We start from the raw sequence: 13,530 nt of genomic DNA, 5'->3' as shown, positions 1-13,530 counted from the left end.
AAGTGTTAGGGTTAGGTAGGTTTTGTTGTTGTTGTTTTAAGGTAGTCTAATTTAAGTGGCTGGAAAGAAGGTTCAGTGAATAAGAGCGCTTCTTGTTCTTCCAGAGGACTTGAGTTTGGTTCCCAGCAGCTCACAACTGCAGCTCCAGGGGTACCTGATTTCTATGGCTTCCAAGTGTAGACACTCATGTCTACATAAAACACAGATACATATTCAGAATTTAAAATGAAAAAATAATTAAAACAAAAAAACAGGCTGAGTACAGAGGTAGGGACTGCTCCCTAGGACACAATGTAATACTATACCCTAGAGTATTAAGAGAGATCACAACTGTGTCATTTCAGTGGGGCATTGGTTCTCAGCTCCTTCTTTGCTCTAACATAAAGGTCAAATTTTGGTACTGGGCTTCTAGAACTAGTCAGTCTGTTTCTATCACCACCTGTTTGTGGTGATAACCACGGCAACTTTGGCTAACTAATACAACCATGAATTCACTAGATAGATGAGGTGAACTTCCAATCTGATTTGCAAAGCTCTGAAGCTTTGTCCTTTCCATACCAGTGGTTATCTGTCTCTTCTTAGCCAATATCAATGTATTACTTGTACACATTTATATAGCAATAAAGGCTTACTGACAGTATCAGTTAAGACAGTATTTACTGAGTACTTACAGGTTACTTAGTAAAGAAAGCATAAGAATCTGCTGAAGAAGTAAGCAAAGGGCTAAGTAAGTCAGTCAGTTGCTTATATATGTTCTACTCCTGACTCTAGGCTTTTTAAAAACTTCACTTCCTCTGGAAAAAAAAATCAACAACTCTAATGTGGACATCCATTCTAAGATTTGCTATAGGGTTCTATGTTTACTTAATCATGATTCATTATTGATTTTTTTCGTGTGTTTGTGGAAAGTTAATGAGGGGGAAGGTAAGGGAGTAAGGGAAGAGAGGAGAGGGAAAGAGAGGGAAAGAGAGAAAAGAGATGGGGGAGAGACCAAGAGAGAAATGGTGGAAAGAGAGCTCATTATTGATTCTTTTTAATTGTCTGGATCTGTACCCAAACTACACACACTTCTTCGTCTGTCTGTCTGTCTGTCTTTCTTCCTTTTTTTTTTTTCTTTTTTGTCTTTTTTTGGTTTTCTGAGTCAGGGTTTCTCTGTGTAACAGCCCTAGCTGTCACAGAGCTCATGGTTGGATTAATCCACACATGTGCTCCCCCTGCCACATCGAGGTGATCCTCACTGAAAAGGAACAAATTGTTCCAAGGCCAGAAGAGGAGGTTGCATAGAAGAAAAAGATAACCCAGAAGAAACTGAAGAAGCAAAAACTTTTGACAGGAGAATAGATTCAGCATAAAATAAATGCAGATAAAAGTAAAGGCCTTCTTTAAAAAACAAGACAAAACAAAAAACAGCCCTAGCTGTCCTGGAACTCACTCTGTAGACCAGGCTGCCCTTGAACTCAGACATCTGCCTATCTCTACCTCCAAAGTGCTGGGATTAAAGGTGTACACCACCACCACCCAGAGACACACTGATTCTTTACATGGAAAAAAAACTACATTTTCATTTCTTTATCATAACTACTTTGTAGAATATAAAGTGTGATATAAGTAGTAAATATTGTCTGTTGATCCCATGGGAAAGGGCAATCTCAAAGAGAGTAAGTAGCTTTTGTAAAGTTAAGTTCAAACAACTCTAAGTGGCATTTCTGCAATCTGAATTTAAAGTCTAAATCTGACTTTAAAGTCCAACCACTTAAATTTATTCTGCCTCCCACTGATGTATGCTTTTGTTCAAGAGTTGTCTCTGAGATGACTGTGTATGGTCACTCTAGTCTGTCTCTCTCTAACCCTTTCTCATCCCAAATGCCTCCAATTCAGCCCCATTTTTGATAAAATAAAGACACATTTTCCCGTTGATTAGTAGAATGCATGAATGTTTCTAAAGTAGAAAAACCCGGGACTGGAGAGATGGCTCAGCAGTTAAGAGTATTTGTTGCTTTTGCAGAGACCCACATGGTGGCACACAGCCACCCAAAACTTCCAGGTAACCACATGGTACACATTTATACACATAAAAATAATTTTTAAAGATTTTATTTTTATTTTATGTGCAACAGTGTCTCGCCTGCATGTGTTTCTGTGTGAGGGTGTCAGATTCTCTGGAACTGAAGTTATAAAGACAGTTATGAGCTGTCATGTGGATGCTGGTAATTGAATCCGGGTCCTATGGAAACGCAGCTAGTGTGCTTAACCACTGATATCTCTCCAGCCCCGGAGAGAAAAAAAACTTAAGTAGAAAAAATTGGTAATACATCAACTTATTACTTGTGCTGAAAAGCCTGTTTTCAAAAGAATTGGAGAGCATTTCAGCTCCACCTATTACAGTTTATGCCAAAGAATAAAAGTAACAGCCTTGCTAGGCAGTGGTGGCACACGCCTTTAATCCCAGCACTCGGGAGGCAGAGGCAGGCGGATCTCTGTGAGTTCGAGGCCGGGCTGGACCGATAGCCTCCAAAACAATACAGAGAAACCCTGTCTCATAAAAACCAAACAAAAAAAAAAAAAAAAAAAAAAAGAAAAGAAAAGACATACAGAAATAGAGAAAGGTAAAAGCCCAGAGGTTAAAAAATAGATGGGATAATTTAGGTTAAGAAAAGCTAATTAGAAATAAGCCAAGCGAAAACTGGGCATTCATAAGTAAGAATAAGCCTCCATGTGATTTTTTTTGGGAGTTGGGTGGCAGGTCCCCCAAAAAAGCCAGAGTAAAAGAGTTAAAAAATAATAACCAACAACATCCCTATATTCAGATTATTATTACCATTATTATTACTATTTTGCTTTTTTTGTTTTTGAGACAGGGTTTCACTGTGTAGTGCTGGCTGTCCTGTAACTCTGCAGACCAGGCTGGCCTCGAACATATAGAGATCCTCCTGTTTCTGCCTCCCAAGTACTAAGATTAAGGGTACGAGCCACTGCTGCCTGACCAAAATTTTATTTTTAAAAGAAAACTCAACTTACCTGAAAAATTATTTTAGGTATTTTAATATACTTCTTATAAAAAAACTGTAACTCTGTTTTTTTATATTGTCTAATTTATCTTTGGTTGACAGTAATAACAAGATATAACACTAGCATATTTTCTGAATTATAGATTTTTCTTCAACAAACATATACATAATTGCCTAGATTATAAACTTTCAAGACTAACATTAATAACTGTTAAATGTCATAAAACATGTTACCAAAATAGAAAGGGCCTATTTTATATTTTGTCAAAAACAATAAAGTAGTCGGGCAGTGGTGGAGCACACTTTTAATCCTAGCACTTGGGCGGAAGAGGCAGGGAGATCTCTGACAGCCTGGTCTACACAGAGAGTTCCAGGACAGCCAGGGCAGTTACAGAGAAACCCAACTGGAAAAGCAAAACAATACAACAACAACAACAAAACCCAAATCATAAACAAACAAACAAACAAAAAAACCTAATAAAGTAAAAGGTAAAGTGAGAATACACATACCTATTATCCCACAATTTAGGAGGCTGAGGCAAGAAGATAACTCCCTGGCCAGCCTGAGTTCCATGATGAGACTCTGATCTCATATACAACAAAAACAAAAACCAATAAATACCAAGTATGACCCAACATGTGATCCTACAAAGTATTTCCTAACTTCTCAATAAGTTAAGGCCTGGAGAAAACATTAAGACAGACACATGCTGTGGGGTGACCCTTTGTATGTTGTGAGTATGCTTTATTCTCATTGGTTAATAAAATAGCTGATTTGGCCTATGGTATGGCAGGAAATCCAAGCAGAGATACAGAAGAATGACTGAGTCTGGAACAGATGCTAGCCAGTCGCTGGAGCAACAGAATGTACTGGACCACAGGTAAAGCCAGGAGTCATGTGGCAATACAGAGATTAATAGAAATGTGTTAATTTAAAAGAGCTAGTGAGCAATAATAACCCTGAGCAACAGGCTCAACAGTTTGTGATTAATATTAAGCCTCTGGTTTTAAAAGTGGCTGTGGGACCAAGTGGGACAGAAAATTTACACACAAATTCCTACTTTCAAAGAGAAAGTAACTGAAGGAAGTCTCCTTTATAAAGAAGAAACAAACTGGGATCGGTATATAAAATAAGATTGCTTTTAATTTAAATAAAAAAGAAACATAGTGACCTCTACCTATAGACACAAGAACCAGATAAGCATGAGCTCAATGAATACTTTTAAAATAAGCACTAGTTTAAGAAATTGGTGTGGAAGCCTAAAAATTCTGTATTGAAAAGGATGAGAAACGGGGAAGGAGCAGGTAGAAACAGGAACAGTGAAGCAGAGCAACAGAACAGTCAGTGTCCTTGGGGTGCTGGGCAAGTTACTAAGGCAATAGGGTGCTTGTTTAGAGAAAAATTCATCTCTATAACTCAGCTTAAAGAGCTCATAATTTGACTTACTTAAACTTAAAATCTTTCTGAAGTTTATTTGTTTATTTTTTAAGTGTTTTGGTTTTTTCGAGACAGGGTTTCTCTGTATTGTTTTAGAGCCTGTCCTGGAACTTGCTTGGTAGACCAGGCTTGGTCTCGAACTCACAGAGATCCACCTGCCTCTGCCTCCCGAGTGCTGGGATTAAAGGCGTGTGCCACCACCGCCCGGCTGAAGTTTTTTTAAAAATAATTAATTTCATTTTATGTGTATTGGTGTCAGATTCCCTGGAACTGGAGTTATAGACAACTGTGAGCAGTCAAGTGTGTACTGGGAATTGAACCCAGGTCCTCTGAAAGAGCAGCCAGTGCTCTTAACCACTGAACCATCTCTCCAGCCCTTAAACTTAAAAATCTTTAGTTAACACATTTAATAGTCATAACAGTACATTATATTTTTAAAAACTTAAATATTTTCTTAATTTGCACTTTGATACTGTAACTTTATGAATTTGCTCCTAACCAGACAAGTTTAGAACGCATATGAACAACCTGGTTATTTGGGAGACTGTGACAGGTGGATCAGGTTTTTTTTTTACATCCAAGTTAGGCTACATAGTGAGATTCTGTCTTAAGGAAAAACATAAAGATAATATCATTAAAAAGATTGAGATTTTCCAAAGCACAGCCTTGAAAAACTTTCTTGGACCCAAATCATGTATAAACACCAAGACTATTCAACTATATCATTGCTACATTAAGGATGACTATTTGAAGCCAGGTATGGTAGCACACACTTTTAGTCCCAGCATTCAAAAGACTGAGGCAAGTGGACCTCTTTGAGTTCTAGGTCAGTCAAGGCTAGCGACATAGTGAAACTGTAGCTCATTACGAAAGGAAGGAAGGAAGGAAGGAAGGAAGGAAGGAAGGAAGGAAGGAAGGAAGGAAGGAAGGAAGGAAGGAAGGAAGGAAGGAAGGAAGGAAGGAGTCAGATATGATGGCACAATCTGCAACTCTACTACTTTTGTAGAGGAAAACTACCCAGAAATTCGAGCCCAGCTAACCTGGGGTACACAGCACTGCAGCAGCAGTAGAGAGATCCTGCCTTAATATAAAGAAAGAAAGACAGACAGACAGACAGACAGACAGACAGACACAACACACACACACACACACACACACACACACACACACACACACACACACACACACAGCACTCATTTTAAAAATACCTTTTTAAAAAGCAAAACAAAACAGGCCTACAACCATAGGAAGATCCCAAGGAAGACATGGAAGGATGGTTTTCTTTTTTCTTTTCTTTCTTTCTTTCTTTTTTTTTTTTTTTTTTTTTTTTTTTTTTGGTTTTTTTCAAGACAGGGTTTCTCTGTATTGTATTGGAGGCTGTCCTGGAACTGGCTCTGTAGACCAGGCTGGCCTCGAACTCATAGAGATCTGCCTGCCTCCCAAGTGCTGGGATTAAAGGCGTGAAGCACCAATGCCTGGCAGCAGGGTGGTTTTTTAAAGGCTCAAGCACCATACCTTGGTCTCTTTGGAGCTGCTGGAAACTTTCCCTTCAGTCTTCTTCTGCTTTGAAGAGGAGGAACTGTTCTTGCTGCTGCTGCTGTTCTCCTTGTTGTTGGCACTGCTGGGTTTTAAGGAAGAAGACTGACTGACAGTCCTCTTCCGAGAGCCATGCTCTGGTTTTGAATCTTTTGAAGGAACAGGCCCAGCAGGTGAAGGTAGCAAGTCCTTTTCTTTTGTATTACTCTGCTTAGATGACCTGCCAAACAAAACAAATTCCCTCATTTCTGCAGAGTGATATGGGAGTGAGGTATTCTCCACCTTTCACCAGCTCTTAAGACAAATTTGCAAAGGCATTCTCCATTATGATTGCAAAACAAAAAGACTGTAAATTCCTCAAATAGTCATCTTGTTGCTTCCTATGTCTGCCCCATTACTTATTTTCTCTTTTCCACAATCATGCCCAGTACATGAACAACCTGTCAAACAATACATATTCTGTGCTGACTAGTTTTATGGCAACTTGGCACAGGTACGAATCATTAGACAGATGGGAATTTCAAATTATTCTTCCATAAATTTGGACTTGCAGGCAAGCCTGTAGAGCATTTTCTTAATTAGTGGTTGATATGGGAGGGCCCAGCTCATTGTGGATGATGCCTGGGCTGGTGGTCCCAGGTTCTAGAAGAAAGCAGCCAGAGAAGCTATGGAGAGTAAGTAAGCTAGTTAGCAGCACCCCTCCATGGTCTCTGCATCAGCTCCTGCCACCAGGTTCCTACTCTGTTTGAGTCCCTACCCTGACTTCCTTAAGTGAACATTCTTTCCTCCCCAATTTGCTTTTTGATCATGGTGTTTCAACACAGCAATAGTAACCTAATTAGGATATATTCTTTTTTTCTTTTTTTCTTTTTTGGTTTTACGAGACAGGGTTTCTCTGCATTGTTTTGGAAGCTATCAGTCCAGCCCGGCCTCGAACTCGCAGAGATCCATCTGCCTCTGCCTCCCGAGTGCTGGGATTAAAGGCGTGCGCCACCACTGCCCGGCTAGGATATATTCTTATCTCCCTATAAAAAAGATGCTTCATCTGGGCGTTGGTGGCGCACGCCTTTAATCCCAGCACTCGGGAGGCAGAGGCAGGCAGATCTCTTTGAGTTCGAGGCCAGCCTGGTCTACAGAGCTAGTTCCAGGACAGCCTCCAAAACAATACAGAGAAACCCTGTCTCAAAAAAAAACAAAAAAAAAACAAACAAACAAAAAAAAGATGCTTCACATCTCTGTTAGCTAAAAGCAAAGCTCTCACTACTTTTTTATGTGCAGACACATACATGACATTCAGTCATTAAAAAGAATATTCTGAAGTATGTCAAAGAGTACCCATCAACAAATAGTCAATACTGGCATGCAACATGATTTGGGGACATACTCTCTGTTGCTGGATGGCTTGTGGCCTGATGAGTTCTTGTCCTCCGTTTTGGGTTTTTTGCTCTCACTGGCTCGGTTATCATCATCATTCTGGACAAAACAAAAACAGTAGGTCTTATGCATGAGAAGACTATCCTCTGTTAGATCCACATAGCATAAACACTATAACAGATTTCCCTAAAGCTTTAGATGGTATCTCTTTTATATAATAATTATAGGATCAGACAGATTCACAGAAATGTAGTTAACGTGTAATTCACAAACCATAAAATCCACCCTTTAAGAGTATATAATTCTATGGCATGTAGTTACTCAGCATTATATAACCATCTTCATAATCAATTTTAGAACATTTATCATCCCTCAAAGACACTCATGTCAGCAGTCAGTTCACAATTTCTTCTTCTCCATGGCTCTGATAATCTTTAATCTCTAAGGCTCTGATAATCTTTAATCTGCACATTTAATCTTTCTAAGCATCACATATAAGTGGAATCATATAATGCAGTCTTTGATATGTGGCTCCTTTTTAAACATACTTTTAAACATACTTTTTTAATGATTGATATCATTTATGGCTGGATAGTATTGTACCATATAGCTATAATATATTTTATTTATCAATAAGTTAATAACCAATTTTTGATTAATGTGAATGATATGTCTGTAAGCACTATAATAATAGTTTTGTGTTTATATTTACATTACTTTCTTGGATACGTACCTGGGCCTATAATTGGTGGATCATAAGGTAACTGTATATTCAGCTCAGCTTTTTTGAGAAACTGCTGTGTTCTAAAGTAGCTTCCTCTCACAGTTTTACTGGCAATGCGTGGACATTCCAACCGTACAATTTCATCAGTACACAAACATACTGCAACTTGCTAACAGCTATGCCTCATCATCTCTGAAAAATTCTTGGCCGATTGGAAAGTGTAAAGCCTAACTACTGTTGATGTTACTTCCATGGATGAGTCTAAGCTTTCCTCTTGCTTCACACAATAAGCAATAGGAATATAAACAAATATTCTACTTCTACTATAACAGAAGTCTGCTTACCACCAAAAGATTAAATTCAGATAAATGAAGACATGAGAAAGAGTCACCTACCAACTCTTACCAGTGACCAGGTCTCCTCCCAGTATTATCAGCATAACCTCCAGGAATTACCCAATACTTTGCCAAAGTAACATTTCAAAAATCCTAATTCTTGGGGAATGGCTGGAGAGATGTCTCAGTGGTTAAGAGCCATTGGCTACTTTTGTAGAGCATCTGGGTTCTAAGGACCTACATGGTGGCTCACAATCATCTCTAACTCAAGTTCGAGGGGATCTAACACCCTCTTTTGACCTACTTGGGTACCAGGCACAATATGGTGCATATACATATATACAGGCTCTACATAAAGCTGATCATATACTAAGCTTTTACATTTTAAATTATCTTGGAAGTTTTTGGGATGAGAGTGGGCTTTGTGACAACAACCTTTTTTTTTTTTTATCAAGTTGGAACTGCATCCAGGACTCCATTGAGCTGCAGAGAATATTCTCAGTTCTGACCTGTGTTAATGGAAAAAAAAACTAAGCACATAGGTGTATAGTGGATGGGCGAAATGCTCAAGGATATATATGTCACAAAATTAATGAGTCAGTTTTGCTCGCATTAGGCCAGTAATAAAGTATGGCTTGACCTGAGTGTAAGACAGAAAAGGATAAATATATTACATTTCATTCTAACTCTGGTGTTCAATGTTTGTCCTAGCCTCAATTTTTTTTTTAAGCCTACATTGCCTGGTCTATCCTCACTTTTAACCTGGCCACCATAGACTCTGCCTAGAGATCCTGATTATTTAAAAAATTATCCCGCTTTAGTTAAGAAGACAGAGCACAGAGAAATTGGGTTCAAACTATTTTCCCTTTCAGCTCATGCTTCACAAACTGTATTTCCATAGCATTTCAGATACTGGTATCCAAAAATGAACACAGGGCTGGCAAGTTATCTTAGTGGGTGAAGTCTGATAACCTGAGCTCAATCCCTGGGATCCACATGATAGAAGGAAAGAATCGACTCTCACAAGCTGTTCTCTGGCTTCCAGATATACACTTGTAGTAAGTGTGCACCAGCACACATATGCACACACACAAACTATAATTAAAAACAACAGTGACTAAGTAATGTAAAGGCAAAATAGCAAATACTTGGGAATAGAGAGAGGGCTCATCAGATAAGTGCACTTGCAAATCTTCCAGCAGGACCAAAGTTTGGATCCTAGTAACTATGTCAGGCAGCTCACAACTAACTGTAACTGGCTCCAGGATATTTGACACCCTTTATTGGCATCCAAAGAAACATACACAGGCATGAGTATCCAGACACACAGAAACAGACACAGATATACAGACAGACAGACACATACACACATACACAGCATATACTCACAGACACATATAAAAATTATTTTTAAAAACAGCTAGTGTTTTAATATCAAGATATTTAAGGACATGGAAAGTGAGAACAAAACTATTTCTTTTTTTTTTATCTGTATTGTTTTGGAGGCTGTCCTGGAACTGACGCTGTAGACCAGACTAGCCTCCAACTCACAGAGATCCACCTGCCTCTGCCTCCCGAGTGCTGGGACTAAAGGCATGCACCACCACTGCCCAGCACAAAATTATTTCTTTAAAAAGAAAAAGAAAGAACTACACCCCCTTACAGACCTTGTGTTTCCTCTTGCCTTTGTTGGAAGCCTTTTCTGAGGTTTGCTTCTGCACCTCTCTCACGTGTTTTTCTGGCACATTTTTCTTTTCCCCCTTGGGTGGTTCTGTTTCTTTGTAAGGCTTTCCTGGTATCCTAGTCAAGAGATTCAGGTCAATCTTCACAATAAGTGGATACCTGTCGTCGGGCTCACTGAGTGGGGAAAGGAGCTCCTTCTCTTCCATAGGAGAGAACATTCGTTGCCGAAAAAAGCTGTCTTCTTCCTCCACGGAGGAGGGCTTGACAGGAGTCCTATTGCTTTCGGGGTACTTAGGAGTCTGTGAGGAAGGAGGGGGGCTCTCACTTTCATCTGACTCTGAGGACGAGGTATCTGTTTCTATGATTTCCCGAGATTTCTGGGAGGGTTTACTCGATGGCTTGTGTCTCTTTTTCTCTGCTGTAGGGCGAGGAGAAGATTTCGACTCCTTTTTGATGTTGGGTTTCCTTGAGCCCTTGGTGGCTGCTTTGTGCCTGCTGGAGGGCATGCTGGCTGCCATGTCTACAGGGGTTTCACTTTCTATCTTCAGGCCTCCACGGGGCTCTTCAGCAGCTGACTTCTCAGTTTTTTTGGGTTGTTTTTTGCCTACAGTTCTTCTCTGTGCAGTGCTGTCACTCTGTGCAGGAGACTTTTGCCTCCCACGTCCACTTTCTGATCCCTTTTGGATGGTTTTAGAGTCTCGTCCTGGAGTAGCAGAACTTGTTTCTTTTGGCCCTCCAGGATCAGTATAGTTATTCCCAGCACCCTGCTCTCGGCCTTCTTTTTTGTAGGCTTGAGATGATGGGATGTTACTGTCTACAGAAGAAGCTGGGGACACTTTATGTGGGTTCACTTTGTTCAACCAATTATCAAGTTGCCACTTGTTTGTTGGGGGTGGTTCAGGCTGGGGGAAAAAAAACAGAGAAATATACAGATAGGTTTATCCCCCACAATACTGAAGTTTCCTCCCTCTTTATAAACCCAAGAGGACAAAGAATAAGGCTTAAGGTAACAAAAATTTATTTGTCAAGTTTCTGCCAGGAGTAAAGCGCAGGTAAAATACTATTAGCTCTAATCATTTGGCCTCCTGAGTGCTGAGATTACAACTGGAGTCACCATGAACAGCTTATTACAAATGGCCTTTAAAATAACCAATATTCAATTTGAAAAGTACTATTATTGCAAATGATTTAATTATACAAAGTAAAAATGATGTCAGCACCAGGAGAGACTTTTAGTTGCTTTTTATCAATCCACAGTACAATTGACAAGACTCCAGTTTAGCCAGGTGTTGGTGGGGCACACCTTTAATCCCAGCCCTCGGCAGGCAGAGGCAGGAGGATCTCTGTGAGTTTCAGACCATCCTGGTCTACAAGAGCTAGTTCCAGGACAGGCTCCAAAGCCCTCTCAAACCACCTCCTCCAAAAAAGCCCATTTTAGGGCTCAAACCATGTTGGGGAAACCCACAGAAACAGCTGACTTGAGCAAGTGGGAACTCACAGATCCGTATGACAGCTGGGGAGCCAGCATAGGAACAAACCAGGCCTCCTGAATGTGGGTGTCAGTTGGGAGGTCTGGACAGACTATGGGGCCTCTGGCAGTGGAACCAATATTTATCCCTAGTGCACGAATGGGCTCTGGGAGCCCATTCCCTATGGAGGAATACTCTCTCAGCCTAGCTACACAGGGGAGGGCCTAGGCCCGGCCCCAAATGATGTGACAGACTTTGATGACCCCCATGGGGGGGTGGGATGAGGGGTTGTTGGAGGGGCCATGGGAAGGCAGGAGGGAGAGGGAACTGGGTTTGGTACGTAAAATAAGATTGTTTTTAATTTAAATAAAAATTTATTTAAAATGTAAAAAAAACTCCATTTTATTCACAGTAACTATATAACATACATTCAATGTTAAGAGGCAAAAGTAAGGATTAGACCTTAATTTTAAAAGGTTTTTTAAGATAATAAGGAAACCAAAATGGTTTAGGTTTCCTTTAAGATACATGGTTGAACTGCCTTGATCAGAATATGCAGTGAAAGAGCTTAATGGCTATGGAACGCCTCCCCTCTCACCTCAGGAGATGCGTTCTGTGATGGCTCATTTGCCTCACTGTCACTGGAGCTACTTTCACTCTCCGAGTCAGAGCCGGAGCTGCTTTCAGATCCACTGTGGCTGCTCGAGTCATCCCTGGAGTTATCTGCTCCCTCACTATTATGATGTGAAGGTTCAGAATTACTGAAGGAGGCAAAACAGAAATGATAAGTTTCCTTTACAATGGCAACAAGAACCCATCCAAATGTGACAGCAACCTTAGCCAACAATGTGTGCTACACTGTTACATTTAAGGAATCAAAACTTCGTTACAAATGAATAGACATCCCCCAAAAGTTTCTAAAGTACCACTCACCAACTAATACTCACTTTAAACATACCTTAAAATTCACCCAGTCAGAATACATACTTTAATGAATTTTAATTTACAGAACTACACAACCACCATCACAGCTGGCATTATTTATTTATAAGGTCACTTATGATACCCCACAGTGTTAAACTTGCCAAAACATCAAAACCATAAACTAAAAAGATCCCTACCTTCCTGGTGCACTCCGTGGCATTGTCTTATCACAATCCTACAAGTGAAACAAAAGAAATGTATGAAATGACAAATATGAATGTCTGAACTAAAAAACAAAAACTGGCTTTAACACATGAATCAATGTTTACTTAATACAGTGATTAAAAAGCAAACAAACAAAAAACATATACCATGGCACTCAGAAGTTGGAAGCAGTAGGATCATGAGACTGAGGACAGCCTGGGCTACTTGGTGAAACACTGCCTCAAAACAAAACCAATAACCAAACACCACAAACACTAACAAGCCAGGATCCTGTTTTTACTTAAAGAAGTAGTGCTTGCCTATCGCAATCCCCAGACGCAGCAGCAGCAGCAGCAGCAGCAGCAGCAGCAGCAGCAGCAGCAGCACCACCACCACCACCACCACCACCACCACCACCACCACCACCACCACCACCATAAAAAAAAAAAGCTCTAGAATAACGCTTTAAAAATTTAGGGGTTGGAGCGATGGCTCATCAGTTAAGAGCACTGGCTGCTCTTGCAGAGGATCCCAGCACATACATGATACTCACAACCATCTGCAACTCCAGTTCCAGAGGACCCATACATACTAAAGAAAAAATTTTAACCTACTGCTTCAAAAGCATGTTCTGGTCCACAATAAATGTTAAGAAAAAGTCAATATTTTAAAGGGGTGGGGAGGACACTGGAGAGATGGCTCATTGGTTAAGAACTCTGGCTATTCTTCCAGAGGACCATGGTTCAATTCCCAGCACCTACATGGTAGCTCACAAATGTCTGTTACTGCAGTTCCAGGGGATCTGACACACTCACACTAAAGCACGTGAAATTAA

At 40.1% G+C, this 13,530-nt stretch overlaps 1 protein-coding gene across 4 annotated transcripts in view; it reads right to left on the bottom strand.

Moving 5' to 3' along the window:
* The window catches only part of Aff4 (AF4/FMR2 family member 4), a 73,282-nt gene that overhangs the window by 15,638 nt on the left and 44,114 nt on the right, over nucleotides 1–13,530 (bottom strand). For all 4 annotated transcript variants that reach the window (XM_040748614.1, XM_040748615.1, XM_040748616.1 and 1 more), the window contains 5 exons: nucleotides 12,689–12,726; nucleotides 12,166–12,328; nucleotides 10,083–11,000; nucleotides 7,367–7,455; nucleotides 5,962–6,202 (listed from right to left, as the gene is read on the bottom strand). In XM_040748614.1, coding sequence (XP_040604548.1) covers nucleotides 5,962–6,202; nucleotides 7,367–7,455; nucleotides 10,083–11,000; nucleotides 12,166–12,328; nucleotides 12,689–12,726 — 1,449 coding nt within the window. The remainder of the gene's footprint in view (nucleotides 1–5,961; nucleotides 6,203–7,366; nucleotides 7,456–10,082; nucleotides 11,001–12,165; nucleotides 12,329–12,688; nucleotides 12,727–13,530) is intronic.

This window comes from Mesocricetus auratus, unplaced genomic scaffold (genome assembly GCF_017639785.1).
Source record: "Mesocricetus auratus isolate SY011 unplaced genomic scaffold, BCM_Maur_2.0 Super-Scaffold_100007, whole genome shotgun sequence".
Classification (NCBI taxonomy): domain Eukaryota; kingdom Metazoa; phylum Chordata; class Mammalia; order Rodentia; family Cricetidae; genus Mesocricetus; species Mesocricetus auratus.
The sequence above is the reverse complement of the archived record's forward strand: the minus strand, read 5'-3'. Positions and strand labels throughout refer to the sequence as shown.